At 36.7% G+C, this 23383-nt stretch overlaps 2 protein-coding genes across 3 annotated transcripts; one reads left to right on the top strand and one right to left on the bottom strand.

Moving 5' to 3' along the window:
• The first annotated feature begins 2696 nt into the window (after positions 1–2696).
• LOC147384622 (uncharacterized) lies at positions 2697–3430 on the top strand. Its single transcript, XM_086424964.1, has 3 exons — positions 2697–2878; positions 2922–3072; positions 3125–3430. The coding sequence occupies exons 1-3, from the start codon at positions 2697–2699 to the stop codon at positions 3428–3430; spliced, it is 639 nt and encodes a 212-aa protein (XP_086281090.1).
• Positions 3431–8408: 4978 nt separating this feature from the next.
• LOC147384621 (uncharacterized) lies at positions 8409–22031 on the bottom strand. Of its 2 annotated transcripts, none has more exons than XM_086425630.1 (2): positions 21376–22031; positions 8409–8814 (listed from the first exon to the last, which is right to left on the bottom strand). In XM_086425630.1, the coding sequence occupies exons 1-2, from the start codon at positions 21966–21968 to the stop codon at positions 8808–8810; spliced, it is 600 nt and encodes a 199-aa protein (XP_086281756.1). In that variant the 5' UTR covers positions 21969–22031; the 3' UTR covers positions 8409–8807. The 2 variants fall into 2 exon arrangements, with proteins under 2 accessions (XP_086281756.1, XP_086281755.1); XM_086425629.1 differs by having other exon boundaries at positions 8409–8807.
• Between the last annotated feature and the right edge of the window lie 1352 nt (positions 22032–23383).

Below are 23383 nucleotides of genomic sequence, written 5' to 3'. Positions count from 1 at the left end.
AAATGATATGATTCCTCTTGAAAACTCCTCTTGATGATCTCTTCTAGGAATCTTTTAATTCGAAGGAAACACAAGTTGTGTAAAAACAAAAGATGATGTTGATCGGATTAGAACCTTAAGGAAGTTATGTCCTTAAAACCCCAACTTTGAGACGTCACAAAGGATGATCACTCATTTGATAAGTCGAAGATTCATGCCCTCCTTCAAGAACTTATAAAGAACTCATAAAGAACTCAAACTAGAACACATGAAACAAAACAAAGTTCTTGAAGAAACTTCAATTCTCATAAAATGTAAATTGTCAATTGTGTCTCAATTACAAGATGAGGTGCCCTTTTATAGATAAATTAGATCAAGATTGGTTCTAATTAGTCCTTGGAAAAATAAAGAAAGTCTAATTAGTCCTTAGGAAATAAAGAAATCAAACTAAGGATAATTAGAACATAAAAAATTCTCAATTAACCCTTGCATCCAAATTGATCTCTTGCATAAAAAGATAGTTGACCATCCTTGATGAAACTTTGATATCTCCAAAGTTAGCCTTAGAATCTTCTAGAATGGCCTCTTTGTATTGTACTTCCACAATCAAGCCTTGCAATGCCTCTTCCATCCTCTTTGTCATTTCCCTAGTCATCGGACCGTCAATTCCTTACAATGGTTCTTGAGAAGACTTGGAAACATCAACTTGAGTTATTGGGTGTAACTTGATCTCCATTAATTAGTCAACAAGAAGGTATTGTAAATCAAGTCACGCCTTCACACTAGTCGAACTAATATTATGTAAAACCTTAATTAGGTTTCTTGGGGTATTTATATTTCTTGTTTTGATGAAATGATGTAACTTGTAACTGCGAATTTTTCTCTTCATAATGGAATCAGTATGATCCGTAAATGTACCTCAATCTAAAGAGAACCACGTAAAATCTCTATGTTTCTTTGTGTGATTACATCTTGTGTTTGTTTTTCAATTCATTTTCTTGTTTCGATAGCACATATTTTCTTAACACTGACCACTGCAAAGGTTGAACTATAGCATGAGTCAAATTTTGGTAATGTTTGAATTGTTTGGTTTAATCTATAATTAGAGTATGATAAATAATTCAAGAAATTGAGATATAATAAGTAAAAGTTGAAGATGTGAATAGCAGCTCTCTTTTATAATTTGGAAAAAAAATGACATGAGTTTGCATCTATAATTTTCACACTTCTCTCATTTATACTATACATAAAAAGTCTCTTGTAGCTAATAAGCAGTAACTTTTTTTTTTGCAATTTCATTACTGCCTTTTGTGAGTCAGCAATTTTTTTTCAATCTTTATCATCCCTTAATTAATAATTAAATTACAAAAGGACCCTTATAATAAATGTGTGTTTGCATATGCCCTACTAGTTATAATAGTAAACAGCATACTTTTAAAACTTGTCGAGTCGACTCAAAACTTTATTGAGTAGACACAACTTGATTGGACTTTGAGATGAATTGACCCCCAAATTCAATGGAAAATATTCATGGTGTCAACTCAGCAAATTATGAAGTCAAATATTCAAAATGGACCAAGTTGGATCAGAAATTTGATCAATTATTGGTTCTCTATAATATTTTTGTGGAGCACAAAAATAAATATTTTAATTGATTTTGAAATATAAAAATTATTTCTAAAATATTTATAAAATTGATATATATTTTTATTTATCATTCAAGTCTACTCGCAGTTTTCATTCGAGTTGACTCGATTTGGTGGACATTTGAGCCAAGTTTTCGAGTTTTAACACAAAAGGTAAAGATTATTTTAGAAATTTCACCTAGATACTCTAATTGTACACTAAAAAAGTGTTAACATGTGTCATTTATTTTAACACAAAAGTATTTTTATAATCTAAAAAACCTAATTGATACCGACAATATTAAATTGCATGAAAAGGGAACAACTGAAGACTAAGAACCATCCATGCCTACCTATGCAACAATTGTATGAAACAAATAGAATTTCTTTTTTTTTTTTGGATAATGAAGAGGTCAAACTTTGTTATTCTGTAGTCCGATTCTTCAAAGTAGTTCGGGTAGTTGTTGCATTTGAGTAGGTCTTAGTTGTTACCACGTCTCTAGGCTGTAAATGTGGTTTGTTTTGCTTATGTTATTATCTGTAAGGCTTTATAAAAGTCTGTTGAAGTTTCAATAAATGATAAGCCATTCCCAGAACTGTTAGCTCTTGTTAGTGTTCTCTGTGTTCAATTTAACATCTGGTATCAGAGCCCATATCATAGGGGTCTGATTGGTAGTTAAGTTTGAGTGTAAACACAAGAGAAAGTGAGGAAACATAAAAGGGTGTAGATGGCAGCAGAGAAGGGATCTATGTTGAGTATTCCTAAATTCGATGGTGATTATGAGCATTGGGCTATGCTCATGGAGAATTTGCTTCGCTCGAAGGAATGGTGGCCGTTGGTGGAGATAGGAGTCATAGAACCAGCCAGAGGAGAGGTTCTTAATGGCGCACAGAGAACAGATCTTGCAGAGATGAAGCTGAAGGATCTAAAGGTAAAGAATTACTTTTTCCAGGCCATAGACAAGACTACCTTGAAACTTCAGAAAGACAGCCAAGCAGATTTGGGATTCGATGGAAACAAGATATCAAGGGAATAAGCGAGTCAGAAATGCGCAGCTGCAGACACTCAGAAGAGATTTCGAGGTGCTCGAGATGAAGTTAGGAGAATCAGTCAATGATTACTTCTCAAGAGTGATGATTGTCGCAAACAATATGCGCAATTTGGGAAAAGATATGCAAGAAGCAAAGATTGTTGAAAAGGTACTGCGCTCTCTATTTGAGAAATACAATTATATTGTATGTTTGATAGAAGAGTTGAATAATATCAAGAGCTTGTAAGTTGATGAATTGCAAAGCTCTTTGTTAATTTATGAGCAGAAATTTCGGAGGCATTCAAGTGGGGAAGAACAAACACTCAAAGTCACTCATGCTGAAGGGTATAATGCGAGAGGGCGTGGAAGAACAATTTTTCAAGGAGGAAGGGGCAGAGGAAGAGGCCAACAGACCTATGACAAAGCTACAATTGAGTGTTACAAATATCACCAGCTTGGACATTATCAATATGATTGTCCAAAAAGAAGGCTAACTATGTGGAGTTTGATGAGTCAGAGGAACTGCTGCTTATGGCATATGTGGAGATGAACGGAGGTAATCGAAATAATTTATGGTTCCTTGATTCTGGTTGTAGTAACCATATGTGTAGTGATCGCTCTTTGTTTTGTGATTTGGATGAAAGTTTCACACAAATGGTGAGGCTCGAAAATAATATGAGGATGAATGTGGTTGGGAAAGGGAATGTGAGACTGTTTCTGGAGGGCACTAGTCATGTTGTCACAGAGGTCTTCTATGTGCCTGAGTTAAAGAATCATCTTCTTAGCATTGGTTAGTTGCAGGAGAAAGGACTACCCGTGCTAATTAAATCCAACAAATATCGAATTTACCATTCCTCAAGAGGCTTGATCATCAAAATCGACATGACTGCGAGTAGAATGTTCGTATTGCAATCCAAGTCACAGCCAGTAGAGAAGCAAGTGAAGAAGGAGGTATGCTTGCAAGCCAACTCAAGACATGACTGATTTTTGGTACCGGAGGTACGGTCACCTTGGTTACCAAAGCCTCAAAACATTACAGCACAAAGGAATGGTGAGGGGTTTGCCTAAGATCAGCGATACCAGGCTGTGTGTACTGTTTGCTTAAAAGGAAAACAACATCGAGACTCTTTTCCAAAGAAGAGTACATGGAGAGCTTCTCAGAAACTCGAACTCATTCATGCCGATATATGTGGACCTGTTACTCCCATTTCAAATAGCCACAAGAGGTACCTAATATGCTTTATTGATGATTATAGTAGAAAAGCTTGGGTACATTTTCTGATTGATAAATCGGATGCATTTGCCTCTTTCAAGTTATTTAAGAGCTGTGTAGAGAAAGAAACAGGTCTTGGTATTAAGTGCTTAAGAACAGACCGTGGTGGGGAATTTACTTTGAATGAGTTTAATGATATCTGTAAAGAGAATGGAATTAAAAGGCAATTGACTGCAGTAGAATGGCGTCGCAGAAAGGAAAAATCGGACAGTAATGAACATGGTGAGGAGTTTGTTGTCTGAAAAAGGTGTCCCCAAGATCTTTTGGCCTGAGGCGGTCAACTGGAGTTTCTATGTCCTAAACAGGAGCCCCACTTTATTCGTCACAAACATGACACCGGAAGAGGCGTGGAGTGGGGTTAAACCTTCAGTAACGTATTTCAGGGTTTTCGGAAGTGTTGCACATGCATATGTTCCGGATGCACGAAGAACGAAGCTGGAAGACAAAAGTCGGAGTTGTGTTCTGTTGGGAGTGAGTGAAGAATCGAAGGCCTACCAACTTTATGATCCTGTTTTGGAAAATGTAGTAATTAGTCGGGATGTTGTCTTTGAGGAAGACAAGAAATGGAACTAGGATGAAAGTTTTGAAGAGGAGATTGCTCTTGATTTGGAGTGGGGTGATGATGAGGAGCTGAATATTTCGAATGAGTCAGAAGAAGAGAATGCAGGAAGCAATGAAGATGAAAAAGTTGCACCAAACCTTGTGAACCTAGAAACTCTTGGACCTTCGAGTGTGAGATCGAGCTCAAGGATTATAAGAACCCCTGTGTGGATGGGAGAATATGTCTCATTAGAAAGCTCTTCCCCTGAGACATATTCTCCCATCCACACAGGGGTTCTTATGACCCTTGAGCTCGATCTCACACTCTAAGGTCCAAGAGTTTCTGGATTCACAAGGTTTGATGCAACTTCTTCATCTTCATTGCTTCCTGCATTCTCGTCTTCTGACTCATTTGAAATATTCAACTCCTCATCATCACCCCATTCCAAATCAAGAGCAATCTCTTCTTTAAATTGAACACAGAGAACACTAACAGGAGCCAACAGTTCTGGGAATGGCTTATCATTTATTGAAACTTCAATAGGCTTTTATAAAGCCTTACAGATAATAACATAAACAAAACAAACTACGTTTACAGCCTAGAGATGTGGTAACAACTAAGACCTGCTCAAACGCAACAACTACCCGAACTACCCTGAAGAATCGGGCTACAGAATAACAAAGTCTGACCTCTTCATTCCCTCTCCTAAACTAGACTGTCTAAACAACTAGTTTATCACAGATGCATCACAAACTCCAAGCTACTCTCTCATTCTTTGAAAAAACTCTAATTTCAGTGGCTTGGTGAATACATCAGCCACTTGATCATGTGCCCCACAGTGTTTCAAATGCACAATTCCATCATTTGCAAGGTTACGAAGGAAATGAAATCGCACCTGAATATGTTTGCTTCTACCATGTAAGATAGGATTCTTGGCTAGCTTAATGGTTGAGCTATTGTCACAAAAAATGGCAATGCTCTCATTTCCTTCATACCCCAACTTCTCCAGCACCCTCTTCATCCATACTGCTTGAGTTGAACATGCAGCAGCAGCCACGTACTCTGCTTTGGTTGTGCTTAAGGCAACGATCGGCTGCTTGCGTGAGGACCAAGCTATTGCAGCTGAGCTTAAGACAAAGGCATAGCCTGAGGTGCTTTTCCTATCTTCCACATCACCAGCATAATCACTATCAGTGAATCCAATCAGCTTCTTATTCCCATCCTTCTTATACAACAGTCCAAAGCCAGAAGTTCCTTGTAGATAACGTAGAATTCGTTTGGCAGCCAAAAGATGAAGCTCCGTTGGTTTCGACATGTATCTACTGATCAAACTGACTGCATACATAATATCCGGTCTCGTGGCTATCATATACATCATGCTACCTACCAATTGTCTGTAATAAGAACCATCTACCTCCACTCCATTATCATCTCGAAAAATCTTGGAACCTGGGCAAATTGGATTTTGAACAGAGTTGCATTTTTCCATTCCAAATTTCTTTAGAACTTCCAACACATACTTCTTCTGATGAATAAAAATTCCTTCACTAAGCTGCAAAACTTCTATCCCAAGAAAGAACCTCATTTTACCAAGGTCCGACATGTCAAATTCATTCATCATTAATCTCTTAAATTCAACGACCATATTCTCATCATCTCTAGCATCAAGTCATCAACATAAAGGCTAATAACCAAGAGTTTACCTTGTTTGTTGACCTTGGTGAAGAGTATTTGTTCACTTTCACACTTCTCAAACCCTTCCTTCAAAAAATAAGCTTCAATGCGGCTAAACCACGCCCTCGGCGCCTGCTTGAGCCCATACAATGCTTTATTGAGCTTATAGACTTTGTGCATTGCAGTTTTCACCTCATAGCCTCTTGGTTGATCGACATAAACATCTTCTGTCAAGTTTCCATGAAGAAAAACTGATTTAACATCGAGTTGATAAACATACCAACCTCTTTGTGCAGCTAAAGCAAGAAACATTCGAACAGTATCCATATGTGACACAAGTGTATACACTTCTTCACAGTCAATGCCGTATTTCTGTGTGTACCCCTTAGCAACCAAGCGGGCTTTGTATCTTTCTACCTCACCGTGCTCATTTACCTTCGTCTTGTAAACCCATTTAACCCCAATCCTTTTAGCACCTGCTGGCAGCTACGTCAAGTGCCATGTATTATTTTTCTTAATGGCGTTTATCTCCGAATCCATAGCCTCTCTCCATCTTGCATCAACTGTTGCTTCCTCATAACTCATTGGATCGGTATTGGTAAGAAGTGCCCAGTTAGCCTCCTTAAGCACAACCGAAGCAGAATACGTGGCTGCTGCTACATGTTCAACTCAAGCAGTATGGATGAAAAGGGTGCTGGAGAAGTTGGGGTATGAAGGAAATGAGAGCACTGTCACTTTTGTGACAATAGCTCAACCATTAAGCTAGCCAAGAATCCTGTCTTACATGGTAGAAGCAAACATATTCAGGTGTGATTTCATTTCCTTCGTAACCTTGCAAATGATAGAATTGTGCATTTAAAACACTGTGGTACACATGATCAAGTGGCTGATGTATTCACCAAGCCACTGAAATTGGAGTCTTTTCAAAGAATGAGAGAGCAGCTTGGAGTTTGTGATGCATCTATGATAAACTAGTTGTTTAGACAGTCTAGTTTAAGGGAGGGAATGAAGAGATCAGACTTTGTTATTCTGTAGCCCAATTCTTCAGGGTAGTTCGGGTAGTTGTTGCGTTTGAGCAGGTCTTAATTGTTACCACGTCTCTAGGCTGTAAACGTGGTTTGTTCTGCTTATGTTATTATCTGTAAGACTTTATAAAAGCCTGTTGAAGTTTCAATAAATGATAAGCCATTCCCAGAACTGTTAGCTCCTGTTAGTGTTCTCTGTGTTCAATTTAACAGATAATAGTTAGGCAACGATTTGGTTTCTAAGAATAGTTTGATATTATAATAGATTTGAATTTGTAGTAGTCAAAAGCTATAGGCGAGGTCGAAGGTCTAAGATTGGCTTAATATTTGTAGTACACATGGGAAGCTAAGCTCTTGGAATCTATTATCAATTTATGAATGTTAATTGTAGACAAAGTAGTTGAGGATTTATTACTCTTTTGGAGAATTCTAAGGATAAAAATAAATTCCCTTGATCTGATTCTCATAATCACCTTACTTGATCTTTTTAAATGGAATTTTGGTGGTCTAGTTGATTGAAGAATGGCTAGATGTACCCGAGACGGTGCCAATGGGGGTAACTGATTAGCCAACCAACCAACAAGAGGAGGAACCAATTAATCAGATTTGGATCTTCCTCTTAGACCCAAATCTCACTATAATAGTATAATGTGGTATGTGACTGGTGACGATAAATCTTACCTTTGAACCTCCAATACCTCCAAGTTCTCTACAATGAATACTTGGATGCACAATTGTTATTGTTATCATTCTTCCTTTGGTTATCGTCGTTCTAGAGTACTTAAAAATTCTTTGATGCTTAAGTTAGAATAAATGTCTCTTTTGTAAGAGATTGTTATAGAACTGGCTCTGATGATCCCGTCTTGTTCCCTCTTACCAATCTATTTTTGACTTTTCTCCTATGCCTCTCTTAAGATCAAGTTATTAACCTCGGGGATTCATGACCATCCATTTCCAAGATTCTCACCTCTCCTCTACTTTCCTCTCCATCGACCCCCAACAAATGCTTTCTTGCTTATTAAGCTCATCGGATTATGCTATCAAGTTCACCCTATAAACCACAGTCGGGACACGTGTATTCTGCTTACGATGATATCCCTCATCTCCATCCCAAGGCACTACTTTTACTTGCCTAACCCAAGTGGAAACACAGGTTTCATCCTCATCTCATTCCATGCAAATCTCAATATGAGAAGCGCTCAACTAAGATCAGATTACCCATACAGTAGCAATGCAACAGAACATGAAATTTCATGGATGGATGTCAACCTCCCACAAGTTCACATTGATGGAGACAAAAAATCAGTTCACATACACACATACGTATTATTTCAAATTTAATTTTTATTTTATACAGTATTTTTTCATGATGGTGTTTTTTTAGCAAAATCTAGAAACAGTATGGCATTAACACCCTCCAATTTCGTCAAAACTAAGGCAAGTGTCTGGTAAAATAAGAGGCCCTCAACTTTAAGTTCTTTATAGTTTGGTTTACATCATTCTAATTAAGCGGATGTATCAAAGATGACGAACTAAAATCACAAGTTTAAAATCCAATCACAAGAGCAAAAGTGAAGTCTCTGATCGAGTGTAGCACTGAAACAGCCTCCCCTTTAGCTCTATGGCTTCTTTGCCTTCCCCACCATACAAGCCTCCCACCTAAAACCTACCAGTTCAATGACAGAAATGAAAATGGAGAAAAAGAGGACAGAAACATGAAACAATATTTCACAGCCAGGAAAACATTATGTGGTGAACGTGCATGCATACATGTGTGTGAGGGCTCATGTGTGTGTGTGTGTGTGTGTGTGTGTGTGTGAGAGAGAGAGAGAGAATCAACAAGTACATAATTTGAACATGCCTAGTAAAAAATTCAAAGTGATCGAATAACTGCAATCATCAGACTTATCCCAATTTTGGACCATATGGCAAAATCTAACACCGGTCATAAACAAGACCAAAGGTTATACATTCTACTGCATCACAATGCAGGAATCAAATCCACATGGCACTGTATGTGATCTTTGAGACCTATGTTGCACTATGGTTTTTATAACAGATTCTGAACACAATATTAATGTAACACTTGAATTCTTGAATAACTTGTTCCAACGGTTTTTTAATGTGATTTGCATTGGTCTTAGGTAGGGGTGCACACGATTCGGATTTTGGCAAAATTGAAACCGAACCAAACATGATCGGTTCTACAAATTTGGAACCGAACCAATCCAATTACCATATAAAACCGAACCAATCCAATTACCATATAAAACCGAACCAATCCAAACCAACTTTGGTTCGGATCGGCTCTCGGTTCTCATACTTTCAAAATAGAAAAACTAGTACTTTTTCTTTCAAAAGATGAACCATTTGGATCAGATCACAAATAATGCATATTTTTAAAATGAAAATGATTTTATGATTAAATTTTGACTGAAATCTATATAAATTGAAAATTAGAGAAAGCTCAATGAGATTTTTAAAAAATTACAATTTTAAAATTGGTATTTTAGATGGATTAGTGAGGAAACTAACCCATAAATGGTAGATTAACAAATCCAAATCTAGGTTCGTAAGTATATTTTATCTGACAAACACGGTATAAAGATTCTTGTAAAAAAATAAAGAATCAAACTCTTTGAGAAAGATTTTCCATAAATAGGTAGATCCATTTGAGAGTTGAGAGAAAGATTTGAGTATATTTTTTTATGAGTTTTTGTTAGAAAAACACAGAAGAGATAAAGTTGAAGACTTTTATGAGTTACCTCTTCATAACATACTAACATAGTTGAGAGAGAGAGAGAGAGATGGGTAACCTTTTCGTTTTCCAACAAGGTAGCAAGGTGGCGAATGGCGAGATGAGGGAGACGAATGATGGCTAGGTTTTCTTCAAACTTGAAGAAGAGAGAAATAGAGAATAGAAAAATGAAACTAAGAAAGAGTTTTATTTATATATATTATAATAGATACTTCGGATTAGTTCGGTTTTCAGATTGGTTCAGTTCTATTATACCCCTAATCCGGAACCGAACTAAAACAATCAGATTTTTTTTTTACAATCCACACCCAAACCAAACCATGCTCAATCCGAACCAATCCAATCCAAAAGGCTTCGGATCTCGGATTTACCCAATCCAATGTGCACCCCTAGTCTTAGGTATATATTGTTGGACTACACAGGGATACTACGGTTGAATGATTAGAGGTGTTCACTTTGACGATTTTGTGGGAGGATGGGAGTGGGTTTGTAACCTAAATCCCCTTAGTCACAGTTTGTACACTGTGTTTTAGTTGGACACCTTACCACTTGTTAATAAAATTTTACTCATAAAAATATTAAAATAAATAAATAAAGTAATCCATCAACTACCTTGAAGCAACTGTACACACCCAAACCGCTCAAAAGCTCACAAAAGGGAAAAAAAAAACTCGGAACAAATCAGAATAGTTCCACCTTGTGAGAGACGGGAATGAAGAAGAACAGAGAGGCAGCGGGAAGATGAAAGAGGGAAAGGATGGTCCATTTCTATGAGTGAGAGAGAGAGTACCTAAGTGCCTAGACCATCCACAAGAGAGGGTGAGATAACATCTAAGAACTTAGGAGTTTTCCTACCATGCACAACATGGAACATTGCTAAAGCCCTCTAAATTTTTCTAGAATAATCCACACTTCTCTAGGTCTCTCTGGGCCTTTCTAGGAGTCTCTAGTTTCTCCAAAAAAAAAAATCAGAATGAGGACATACCGGATTGCACAGTAAGCCCACAACATATGGGTCTAAGCCCCAAATTTTGTGCTGCTACAAAAAAAGCCTATTTTTAATGTGATATTAGTAACTCGGGTGAGGGCAGATTTTGAGCCCAAGTCTTTGGCATCAACTATCTTTTTTTTAAATAACTTTATTGAATAAAAAGGAGAATTTATAAAAGGCAATCGAGATGACCAGCCTAGCAGCAAAGAACAAAAACTATCTCGACCACAAAGAGTTGTAAAGATTTAATCTAGGGTTTGGAAAAAAAAAGGGTGAGAGAGAAGAAGAGGAAAATTCCGGAGAAAAGATTATTTTCTTTATTCTTTTACTTCCTATTTATAATAAATACTAAATACATAGAAATAGAAAAAGACCCAAAAAGACAAGGATAAAACATTATATATGTTATCACTCCCCCACAAGTTGGTGCGAAGATAACACGCATGCCTAACTTGCTAATAAGATGATCAAAACTAAGACGACCCACAACTTTAGTGAGGACATCTACTAATTGTTGGGACGTAGGTATGAATATAGTGCATATTTCACTGGATGTAACCTTCTCTTTGATGAAATGGCGATCGACTTCAATATGCTTTGTGCGATCATGTTGTACCGGATTATGAGCTATGTTATTGGTTGCATTGTTATCACATTATAACTGGAATTATTGAGGAGGTAAGCATCCAGGCTCACGAAGTAACAATCGCAGCCAAAGCAACTCACATAATGCCATTGCTCGGAACTCAACTTCTACACTTGAGCGAGCAACCATTGACTGCTTTTTACTTCGCCAAGTACCCAAATTACCACCCACCATAGTGCAATACCCCAAAATTGAGCGTCGATCAGTAACTAAACCTGCCCAATCCGCATCAATCCATGCCTCCACTCTCATGTGACCATGCAACCGAAATAATAATCCCTTTCCTGGGCACCCTTTCAGGTATCGAAGAATACGTAAAGCAGCGTCGAGATGGTTCGTACAAGGAGCATTCATGAACTGACTGACAACACTCACTGCATAGGCAATATCTAGTCTCGTAAGAGATAAGTACATCAGTTTTCCAACTAGACATTGGTAACGACGGATATCCTCCAAAACTTCACCATCATTTTCTCCCAATCGGTGATTTGGCTCAATGGAAGTGTAAACTGGTTTAACTCCAAGTTTTCCAGTTTCCTAAAGTAGATCCAATATATACTTACGTTGGGAGATAAAAATGCTCGTCTTGGAGAGAGCCACCACCCAAAAAATATTTGAGGGGTCGTCTGAGATCCTTAACTTCAAATTGTTCTCCAAGAAGTTTCTTCAAATTTTGTATCTCATGAGGACAATTCCCTGTAATAATAATATCATCAACGTAGACTATAAGAATTGTAGTCTGGTTCCCAATTAAAAGGTAAGTAGTGATCTAACTCTTCCCACATTCCATGCAACTCAGAAAAGTAGCCTGACAATGTCTTATCCCCCTGTTTGAAATGGGATATGTTATGTTCCAACTGATAAATCCTAGCAACGTTCTAAGCCTGGGAATAGGTTTTGAGTCACCGATTGTTAGATTCGTTGTGTTATTTTCAAGTAGAGATATCCTCTGCTAATCTGAGGTTGCATTGAGTATAACAACCAAGACATAACCAAAGAATTATCCGCATCCCGTTGTTCATACTTGGGATCTGAAGGACTAGATTGTTTTTCTTACCCATTAAGATACTCGGCCTTTCTTCTCCCATGAATAGCCAACTTTGCAGACTAGGCCCATTCCAAATAGTTTGTGCCATTGAGTTTGACTGTGGTGATCTAGAGATTGGGATTTTCATCTCTAACTTGTGGGGATCCAAACCCATTATTTTTAGATTGTCCGGAAGTGACTTCTGACATGACTTTAGGAGAAAATAACTCTTGAAAAAAATCCAAATCATACTAAATACTACTCGGAAACACTAAACAACTACTCCAACATTGGAGTTGGCTCTACTCTCCATTCTAAGTAACACAGAGAAATTGTTTATTGATCTTTAGGGCTATTACAACTGTGACATGGGCTGTAACAGCCAAAAGATGAATTCACACCTGCCCTACTAACCTTCGAAGGATTTAGGAGAAGAGATATGATTTTCGGTGGGGTGCAAAGACCTTATTGATGGTGGCGGCAGCCCCTATGGCTGAAAACTGGGTGTCGACAGCCCAAAAAATTGGTGGTGGCAACCCTATTGGTCGAAGATCCAAGTGGGACAGCACCTAGTGACTAAACAGTGAAGGGCGATAATCCCTGCTGGCTAGCAAATGGGGGGGCAACAGTCCTAGAGATCTGGAAAATGGAGGGAGACAACCTAGGGCTCTTTTTGAGTACGGGTCTCTTCGATTCTTGGTCCTCGTGATCTTCTTGTGATTTGATACCATGTAAAGGTTTAATCTAGGGTTTGGACAAAAAGGGAGAGAGAGGAGAGAGAAAAATTCCAGTGAAAAGATTATTTTCTTTATTTCTTTACTTCCTATTTATATGAGATACATAGAAATAGGAAAAAACCAAAAAGGGCAAGGATAAAACATTATATATGTTAACAAGAGTCCCACCAAAATACAAACTCTTCAGGAAAAAAAACACCTTTGAAGTCTATTAACACTTTAGCCAACAGAAAAGTAACCCTAAAATATTAATAACAAGCTCCCGAGTTGAGGAATCTTATACTTAGAAAACTAGTGTTCATCTCCAAACAAAGCCCCCAACATAGAGCAAAAGGAAGAAGACTCCAAAGTATTTTCTTTCTCCCAGAAAACAAATAAAGATCTCAACATTGAATGAAAGACAAGACCGGTTTTGGAACCACCCCCAACTAAGATTAAAGAGGGCTAGGAAGTGGGACCAAAAAGATGAGGTAAGGAAGCAATGAAGTAAAATGTGGTCCACTAATTCACCATTAGACTTGCGAAGGGAACAAAAGTTGGGCATAAAGACGCCTTTATTAATGAGATGATCAACTGTTAGGATTTTGTCATGAGAAGCTAGCTAGTTCAAAAAGGACACCTTCAAGCCCCAAATGATCGAGGCTAGGAAGTGTTCAAGAGGTTGAGAGGAATTTTGCAAGACTGAGAAAAAGGATTTAACAGAAAAGCATTTTCCTTTTTCACACGTCCATTCCCACTTATCAATCCGGACAAGCTCTGTAATGACCTGAAATCCTAAAATGTATCTCGAGGAAAGAATTTTAGATCCGTGCATTGATTTAAAAGTTATCAAATCCTCGAGTTTTGCATTAGATATTTTTCCAATAGGTAAACGACACCTTAGAGAGGTAATTTGAGGAAACCGATCATACCATTAGATTCGTGTCGAAAAATCACCCAAAATAGAGTATAAGTTTGTCCAATTCGGCATTCGGGAAAAACAATTCCCAAAATGACAAGTATGTCCCAACTTAGTGATATAAATATCTAAATCCTATTAGAAAAATCAGATTTTTCTTATTCTTCTCTCCAAACAAATCTCAACCCTTTTCCTTCAATATTTGAAACTCAGATCTACGCCAAACGAGAACAATCCGAGCTTAGGAGTAAGAAGGAAAGTTGTTCCTCTCGCCAAGGGTACGCGTGGACGCAAAGAAATCCGATTTTCGCCGGAAGAAAAATTTGAAGATTGGCCGGAGGCGATTTTAAACTCCGTTCAACCGTTGAATTAAAATAGCTTGAAGTAGGTTGCCTTCCTTCTACCTTCTAGTTATGCGATAATTTCATAGAAAATCCATATGATTGTTGATAAATCGATTATTTCATAAGTTTATACATATTTGAACGATTTGAATAATGTTTACATACTTATTTATGATTGGTTTTAGTTCATTTGATGTAACATAAGCATTTTATAGTTAGTATAATATTTGAATCAATTTTGGTTGAGTTTCAATGAAAAATAACGAAAAATCAGCAATTCGGAAAAGTATCCGAATGTTGAGTTTGGTCCTAATTTGTTTTGTGTTGCTTCCATATACTATGTATACTCATTTTCTACATTTATTTCATTAAAAACAATTAAGTATTACTTTAAGTTCTTTAATAAATAAATAAATAATTCGTTTTCAAGTTCGACTTTGAAAAATCATGTTTTCAACACTTAGTTAAATTTTCACAGATTTCAGCTTTTATGTCTTATGGTTTTATCTTTGTTTTCGAGTCTCTCAACTCAAACAAAAACTATCGAATGGAATTGGCTGATGCTTTATGGATTTCGAATTACTTTAAAAGTAAAATTACTTTAATAGATATGTAGGAAATTAGATGATAGATTGATCGATTTAATTGATGGATGGATAGAGAGAACGTATGTTCTCGACTGATTGATGGGACAGTGCCTCCAGCTCTACGTAGTGGTCATGCCACGTAAAACGTGATAGAGAGATAGAGAGATGAGATTGCTGATGGATGGAAATGACAGATAACTGTCACTGGAGGGCACTACCAGATTTTGTTTGTATTTTCGATTAAAAGAAATGATATATTATATACAAAATAAATTATTTTGTTTACCAGTAAAGGTTTGTAGAAAACCCATAAAGAGTGACGCGTTGTTGTGTATCCGGAAGCGGCGAGTCAATCTAGGATAACACTAGATGTCATATGCTCTTCGGTAGTATGGGATACCTTAGAGCATATTACAGCTTATGAAATCGGGAATTTTCCCTACTTATTTTCTGGAAACGTTGTGTGTAAAGGCGGTCTCTGTATAGTGTAGAGCTAGGCGGGGTTCACATGCATTGCCTCTTGATAGGCTTCGACGCGAGGGGTCTCCTGGGCTAGTTAGTGATCACTATTAGTCTGTAGTCGTCAAACGGTCGACCTCACCGTTAGTTGAACTCAGTATTGGGTTCTTGGTCAACGGCCAGTCTGAGCCGGATAAATGGTCATCCAACCGTGGTATGCTAGACCGGCCACAAAATCAGATTATAACGATGGGATTCCACATCGGAGGTTAAGTTTGGAATATCGTATTGCCATAGCCGAGGCGGTTATATCGGCGTGTTCCTCTACTCTTATCGATTACACCGCCGTGTTCTTATTATGTATCTTTTTCTTATTTTGTAATGATTGATAGGTGTTTTCATTTAAAAGATGCATATGTTACTTTAAATGATTGAAAATGATAGATTGAAAGTTATTATAACTGTTTCCTGAGTATGTTTAGACATTTATCGTATGTCACATTATGAAAACTTGCATTATTTAATTGTTCTAATGATTACTCGTGCATGTATGACTCGCTGTTAGAACGGCGTTCATCCTGCTGAGTAACATTCCCCTGTTACTCACCCTATCCTTCCCCTTTCAGATTATTCAGCTATTGAAGAGCCGTTCTTTGAGGAGGTCCTCGAGGAAGAACAAATTGATGTCTTGCCACCACCGTGTCGTTGAGGATTAGTAGGGAATCCTAGTGATTTTTGTTTGTAGATAAGAAACATGGTAGTTTAGAAATTTTTGTAACCTAATGAATTTTGAGATTAAAGATCTTGACTTATATCAATGTTTGTCGATTTCTTCTATTTACTATAGACTCTCGTATAGATGTTAGTTAAATGTTTATTCCGCTGCTATATTTTCTTTTCATAAGTATTATTATTTATGAATGTTCTGTCAGATTGTGTGATTGATTACCTCACACCTCGAGATTCTAACCGATGAATCATAGGGATTCGTGTTGGGATTTCGGGGCGTGACAAGCTCCCTTGGAACGTGGTCAAGTTAGTTAATTAGGTCTGCAAGTTCCTAAATTTCCCACTGTTGAAATCCCTCCTAAATCCCAAATCTCATGATGGGTCACCTCTCATTTTGGATCAAAAACACTAAAATGACCTATTCTTCTTTGTGCACAAGTTGTACAACCAAAGGAATTGGAGACGTAGAGGTGAATCACCACACCACCAGTCCTCCCATAACCTAAACTTATCCCCCCTCCCCACCCTAAACCTCACCCATTTCTAAAACTCGGAACTAATTCAAATGACCCCCTTCCAAATACTACACCCAAATGAGGACTTCACCTCCTCACTCTCCCAGCCATGCAATTTCTCACCCATACTTTGCCTTGATCGCCCCCCTCCCCAAACTCAACCTCTCCTCCCCAAACTGCCAGAACCATTTTTCTAGAAGCGTTGCATTAGAAACCTAGAATCCTCTTATCCCTGGGACCCCATCTTTCTTTGGAGTACAAACCACCTCCACTTACCCAAGTGATATTTTATGTTCCCTTCCTTCACATTCCACAAAAAATCTATAATCATCTTCTCCAATCTCTCCTCCATACCCATAGACATTACCAACTAACCTCGCAAGTACCTTCCCTGATACTTATATTTAACAACTCAATATACATAAACATAGTAAACAAAAGTGTCCAAAAACAATAGGGTTTCAATCAAACAACTATTTATCCTTGACTCCTTGTTCCAATGTCAATACAATTTCAACAAATTAATCTTTGGGTAAGTTTTCTATAAACAGCAAACATATATTAAAAAGATCTAGGAAATACAAAATAGTGTCCCGCCAATCTTGACCATAAATCTGGTTGGCACATTGAGCCTTTTTATGGACTGAATGTAAACACATTGTTCAATATGTAACTAATCTCAAAGATAGTGCCAATAGAACAAGCAAGCGGTTAAATACACTTAGCCATTCTAAAATCCCATAAGATATCATGTAGAGAATTCCTTGCAAAGGATCCCAAAAGGTTAAACAGACAACTTCCCAAAAAGCTTGGTGGCCTATGATCTGTAGTCATTAATGTTGATTGGTTGACAGAAAAAATTTTCATAATCACATGTTACCCATTTCCAGGGATACATCCAATTCCTAACAAAAAGATTTCAATCTTACCTTTAATGTGAATTTCAAAGTGGAAATCCATCACCAAAACGAGTCCGGATTTAAGTGTGAAAGCGATATTAATTAATGTGTTATAGTTGCCATGGATATTCAACCACATTGCAGTCTTCTAAAACCTAGGCCTAATAAGACAACTTCATATTAGGCCACAGAAAATAAATTCATAATCACATGTTATCATATCCAGGGATACCTCCAATTCATAACGAAAAGACTTCAATCTTACCTTAATGTGAATTTCAAAGTGGAAATCCATAACTAAAGCAAGTTCGGATTTCAGTGTGAATAAGATTTTATTTTATTTTTGATAGGGTAAATACAATATTAATTAACATGTTATAATTGTCATGGGTATTCAACCACATTGCAGGGGAGATGCGATCTTTTGAGAACTAGACCTAATAAGACCCCTAGGTTTTTAAGAAACCAAAAACATAAAGAATTATCATTTTAAGGTTTTATTAGATAAAATAGAAAAAAAAATTATTTTTTTATCTCAATGGTTCATTATCCCTATAAATCTAGAGGAAGGTAAGTAACCCATCTGCAACATATATCAATCAATCATGTCAAGTACATCTCCTTCAAATCCCAAAATTCCAATTTTGTGCACTTTAACCATCCAACTCTAATCCTATGGGTAACATCTTCTTCAATCTCTCCATCCTTACAGATGATAGACCCAAGATAACGTAATTGGTCTCTTCGAGGTATTTCAAGACCACCAATTTTTAGTAAACATTATTGTTTCTCAACCTTTCCATCATTATGTATAATAGACCAAAGATAACGAAATTGGTCTTTTTAAGATATTTCTACACCTTCAATTTTTACTAGACATTCCTCTTCCTAAGCGTCAGTACTAAATTTACACTATGTGTACTCGATCATGGTTCTACTTATTCTAAAGCCCTTGGACTTTAACAGCTCTCTCCATAATTCTATTTTTGTGTTGACTCCTTTCTAGTTTTATCAACTAATACTACATTATTTGCCAATAACATGCACAAAGGTGCACCTCTAAAATACAAGCAATTATTTCATTTATAACTGAAGTAAACATATACTAACTTAAAACCATTCCTAATGTGAACCAGTTGTAACTAGAAACTCATTTATCACATCTTCATTTGCTTTTAAACATAATCCTCCCCTTACAAGTCCATAATTATGTCAATATATCCATTCAGGACTTATTTCTTTTCCAATGTCCACCAAATTAACTCTTTAGGTACTTTCTCATGTTTTCTCTATGTCAACAAAAATCATACGGATGTTCTTCATATTTCCCCCATTTTTTTTAAATGTGTTTGATATTGCAAAGTCATATGTCGCGAATTCAAGTATCTGTTTCCCATTTAATTTCTCACTCCAAACCCAAGTCCTCCATGAATCCTTTCATACCCTTCACTTTTTCCTATAGGAACATTTAAGTTTCTACCTATAAATATCATTTCTCAGTTATTATTTGGATGAGTTCATCCATGTATTCTAAAAATTGTCTTTGCCATTTTCTTCTAATCCAACTTGAACTGCATACACACTAATTATGTTATTCTTTCTTTCCCTATTACTAGTTTTATAGCCAATAACTGATCATGTATTATCTTAACACCTACATCTTTATCATTTAAATCTCTATCTACTATTATAGGTATACTATTTCTATTTCTAACTTTTTTTATGTGCCAGAGCTTGTGCCTCTACCAATTTCCTCAACTTTTCTCTTTCATTATGTCTCTTGCAAACAAACTAGGTTAACTCATTCCATTGTATCCACTAAATCTAAGCTTTTACATGTTTCTTTCTTTTATATGTTTCCTTTTCTCATGTTCATCCCCATATTCCCTTTTTCAAATTTCATTCTTCCTTTTGTTGGAAGTAATCATTGCAGATCTAATTTATCAATCAAGGACCGTATATAGCTCTCTCAGATCCAAGCAACAAGAGGATCATAAATTGTTCATTTCACAGATGTTTTCATTCAAAGTATATGTGACACTACGTGAAAAAAGGGGTAAATTTGAAGCCATGATCCGTCGAATTTAGCCCTTTTTCACATAGTGTTTAAAAGAGTTGCATCGAATTTAACCCTTGTTCATGTAGTGTGAATGTATACTTCTCTGCTGCATGTGCCTTTTTTTCTTGATAAGATAGAAAAGAAAAGAGAATGAAACTAATGGAAGTGGTATCCTATATGCAAAGTAGATCTATCCACATCAACTTGTGTAGAGTCGGGCACTAATATGATTTATTGAAAGCCCAAACATAAATTGGTTTATTGAATTTTCAAGTTGTCAAAGACCAATTACTCTTTCACATTTCAATCCAGGTGGGCCTAGGCAACCAAAAGCAAGACCCCCAGAAAGGCTCCACCATAGAATAGTCTATGGACCATCAACAAACATCCCACTTACATAGTGTTGAGGAGTTGTTGACCATGTTTTCACACTATAGTCACATCAAAATCAAGCAAGTCAACCATGACCAAAATATTTATAATCAACAAAACAACAACTCAAGAGTCAAGATACATGAGAAAAGAAACACAAAGCAAATGCTTCCTTAATATAATCAGGAATCCCTCATCGAAAGACATTCTTTGAGGGTACAACTTAAAAAAAAAAACTACCAAATGGATGGATGAGGACTCTATGAAACTTGGCATGCATCCATAAAACTAGATTTCTTATATGTCCTTATACACGTTTTGGACACATCCGTACTTTTGTAATTAAGATTTTACTCCCCCAAATTCAATTGGCAATTAAAAATTATATTTAAATGCATCTCAAAAATGTGATCGTGCAGCACCATTATCCTTCGCTTATTAAACATGATACAGATTCATTGTGTCAAAATGAGATAAAGATAGTGAATAAAGAACACATTCCTATATATTTAACACCCCCCCCCCCCCCTTTTCCAATCCCAAAAAAAAATATGAGGCAACTATTCAAGATAAAGAAATTTGATTAGATCATATTATAAAAAAAATACACTAAACCCCAAGCCACATAGCTCTCAGCTATAACTAAAATGCTCAAACACCACTCTTAACCTCCATGCCAACATTAAAAAAAAAAATGAGTACTTCCTTTAATTCTCTGAATATTTTGAATACCTTGCATTTTAATCCAATTACTCCAAGCTGCTTAACTTATTTCAGCTTATATATATATATAAACTTCTGCAAACTTCAAACTTATTCAATTTACAAGTAAATATCAGCAGCATGCCCCCAAGAACTAAAAATGCTCTACACAATTATAAAATTAATCCACAACTCAATCAAACAATTTATAAATAATATGAAAACCTGGAAAAAACATGTCTTCAGAGTTTTTCCAAATTTTCATACAAGGATTATGGGAAAAGATCAGTCACCTATTGTGGAAGAAAATCAGTCATAAGGTGAACCTCTTTCATACATAACTAGAAACCAAAACCATAAATCAAATCACAAAACTAAACCCTTTGTAGATGGAGAGCTTAGAGCCTTAGCCACCCCCATTAATAACTAGTAAGAGAAAAAATCATATCCACTGAAAATGAAAATTATTTTTTTCTTTTTTTCTTTTTAAAAGAAAAACCTTACTTTGGAGAACCAGCATTCAAATTGCGGCGAAGAATTCGACCATTGGTCGGATCACCACCATCAATCAACTCCCTAAGCCCTAAATTTCCCCCTTTTTCTTCTTTCTCCTCCTCCTCGTGCTTCTCTTCCTTAGCTTCATTCGCTTTAATTTGCATCCTCTCGAAGTAATTCCCATAAATATACTCTGGGGTGTACCCATTTTCTTCATCAAACAACATTATGTGGCCATGCCACTCCCAAACACGATAATCCGAATCCGTCTCTTGGTGGAATCCAACGCAAACATGGTGTTCTCTTATAGTAACAGCTTGACCTGAATTGGGTTTTAGGGTTTCGATTTTTCCACTGAGGATTGTACGAATAATCTCTTTTTCGAGCTTGGATTCTTCTTTGGAGAGTTGGGTTTTGTTTTCGTCATCATCATCGTCTTCATCGTTTTCTTCGTGGATTGAGTTGGAGTAGAGAAGAAAGTCTTCTAGGGATTGAGAGGGAAGAGAGTTGGTGTTGAGGGAAGAAGGAGGGCGGAGCTGTAATCTGCCCATTAGGTTTTGAAGAAGGAGACTATCGAAGTTGGTGGTGTTGAAGGAACTCATCTCTGTGGTTTTGGGGTTGTGGTTTTGGTTTCTGAGAGGGGTTTTAGAGGGAGAAAGAGGAGGAGGAAGGGTTTTAGTTGCAGGAGAGAGGATTTGCTGTTGTGAAATGACGATGTTAACCTCTTGAATAAACAGTAAACTGCCACGCGTCTTGAACTTAGAATTAAAACGTCCACACGTGGCTGATTTTCTGTTGATTTAACAACTTAATAGCTTCATTTGATGATAGCAAATCTTGTATATTGAGGTGTGAAGTTGATCGGTTGATGGTGTATTTGTCTAGAGGAGTCAATGGGTTGGTTCTGCTTCGATTCTTATGAAAATTAGAATTATAATCATTATATTTTATCAGTTGATTCTGATTTTTGTTTGTTCCGATTTTAAAATAAGTGTAATCGTGATTGTCAAAAATCACAGGTGCCCGTTGATTCCTGATCTCAAGAATCAAATGAAAAAAAAATATTTCAAAACCTTTGGGGAAAAAAAAACCATCAAAAAAATAACATATTATTTGCAAAGTATCAATTTAATAATAATAATGTGTTCCACTAAACGTATAATTTAATGACTTTTATTTTCAAAAATAAAAAATCATTTCTTTTACAAGTAATAAATTTAAGAAGAAATAACTCATTTTAAAGTCCTTGAAGAACTTTATATAATGTATGTTAATTTAAAAATATTGAAAATCCTTCAATCATGTATAAGGTAAAAACAAATTATCAAATAAATTGATTTCAAGTACCAACGGGTTTCCATTGAATAGAACCTAGCGGTTCTAGTTCCTATCAGTTTGATTCCATATTAGACCAGGCTCTAATTGGTTCCAATAAAAAGAGAACCAGAATCAGGATTTTCGATCTCAGTTCTAGGTTTCGGGCAAATCGGTACCCATTGACACCTCTGTATATGTCTATGTGAAATACTTTTTTTACTAACATAGTAAGACTTTAAGCATTATAATGGGTCGTTTTGCTCATTGATTACCACATTAACAATCCAACGCTACAACACTCTAAGGGTAGGTTTGATTGCACATAGGAAATAGGGTGGAAAATCAATTTCCATGGAAAATAACATTTTTCAAGTGTTTGATTGCACATGGAAATGGAAATTCACTTTCCACCCCAATCAAAAAATCCACCCATATTTTTCATCATCAATTCTTCCCCACTCATATCTTCTTCTTTCCTACCACCACCACCACCATTATACTATCTTCATTGTCATCACCGTCGTCGTCGTCACTGTCACCATTGCCATCGCCGTCATCGTCTCCGTCTCTATCATCACCATCTCTGGCCACCTTCTCTCTTTCTCTCTTCTTCTTATTTTTCTCCATCCCTCACCTCCTTCACCACCACCACCACGTCCCCCCCCCCCATCTTCCTCACTTACCTCCGTCGCCGCCACCA

This window comes from Akebia trifoliata, chromosome 15 (genome assembly GCF_017979445.1).
Source record: "Akebia trifoliata isolate Shusen 1 chromosome 15, ASM1797944v1, whole genome shotgun sequence".
Taxonomy (NCBI): Eukaryota; Viridiplantae; Streptophyta; class Magnoliopsida; order Ranunculales; family Lardizabalaceae; genus Akebia; species Akebia trifoliata.
The sequence above is the reverse complement of the archived record's forward strand: the minus strand, read 5'-3'. Positions and strand labels throughout refer to the sequence as shown.

Coding starts and splice junctions, on each gene's coding strand:
- LOC147384622 (XM_086424964.1), top strand. CDS start 2,697: ATGAAGTTAGGAGAATCAGTCAATGATTACTTCTCAAGAGTGATGATT. Junction 2,879..2,921: donor TTGAATAATATCAAGAGCTT/GTAAGTTGATGA, acceptor ATTTATGAGCAG/AAATTTCGGAGGCATTCAAG. Junction 3,073..3,124: donor TGACAAAGCTACAATTGAGT/GTTACAAATATC, acceptor TCCAAAAAGAAG/GCTAACTATGTGGAGTTTGA.
- LOC147384621 (XM_086425629.1), bottom strand. CDS start 21,968: ATGAGTTCCTTCAACACCACCAACTTCGATAGTCTCCTTCTTCAAAAC. Junction 8,808..21,375: donor TTGAATGCTGGTTCTCCAAA/GTAAGGTTTTTC, acceptor GGTAGGTTTTAG/GTGGGAGGCTTGTATGGTGG.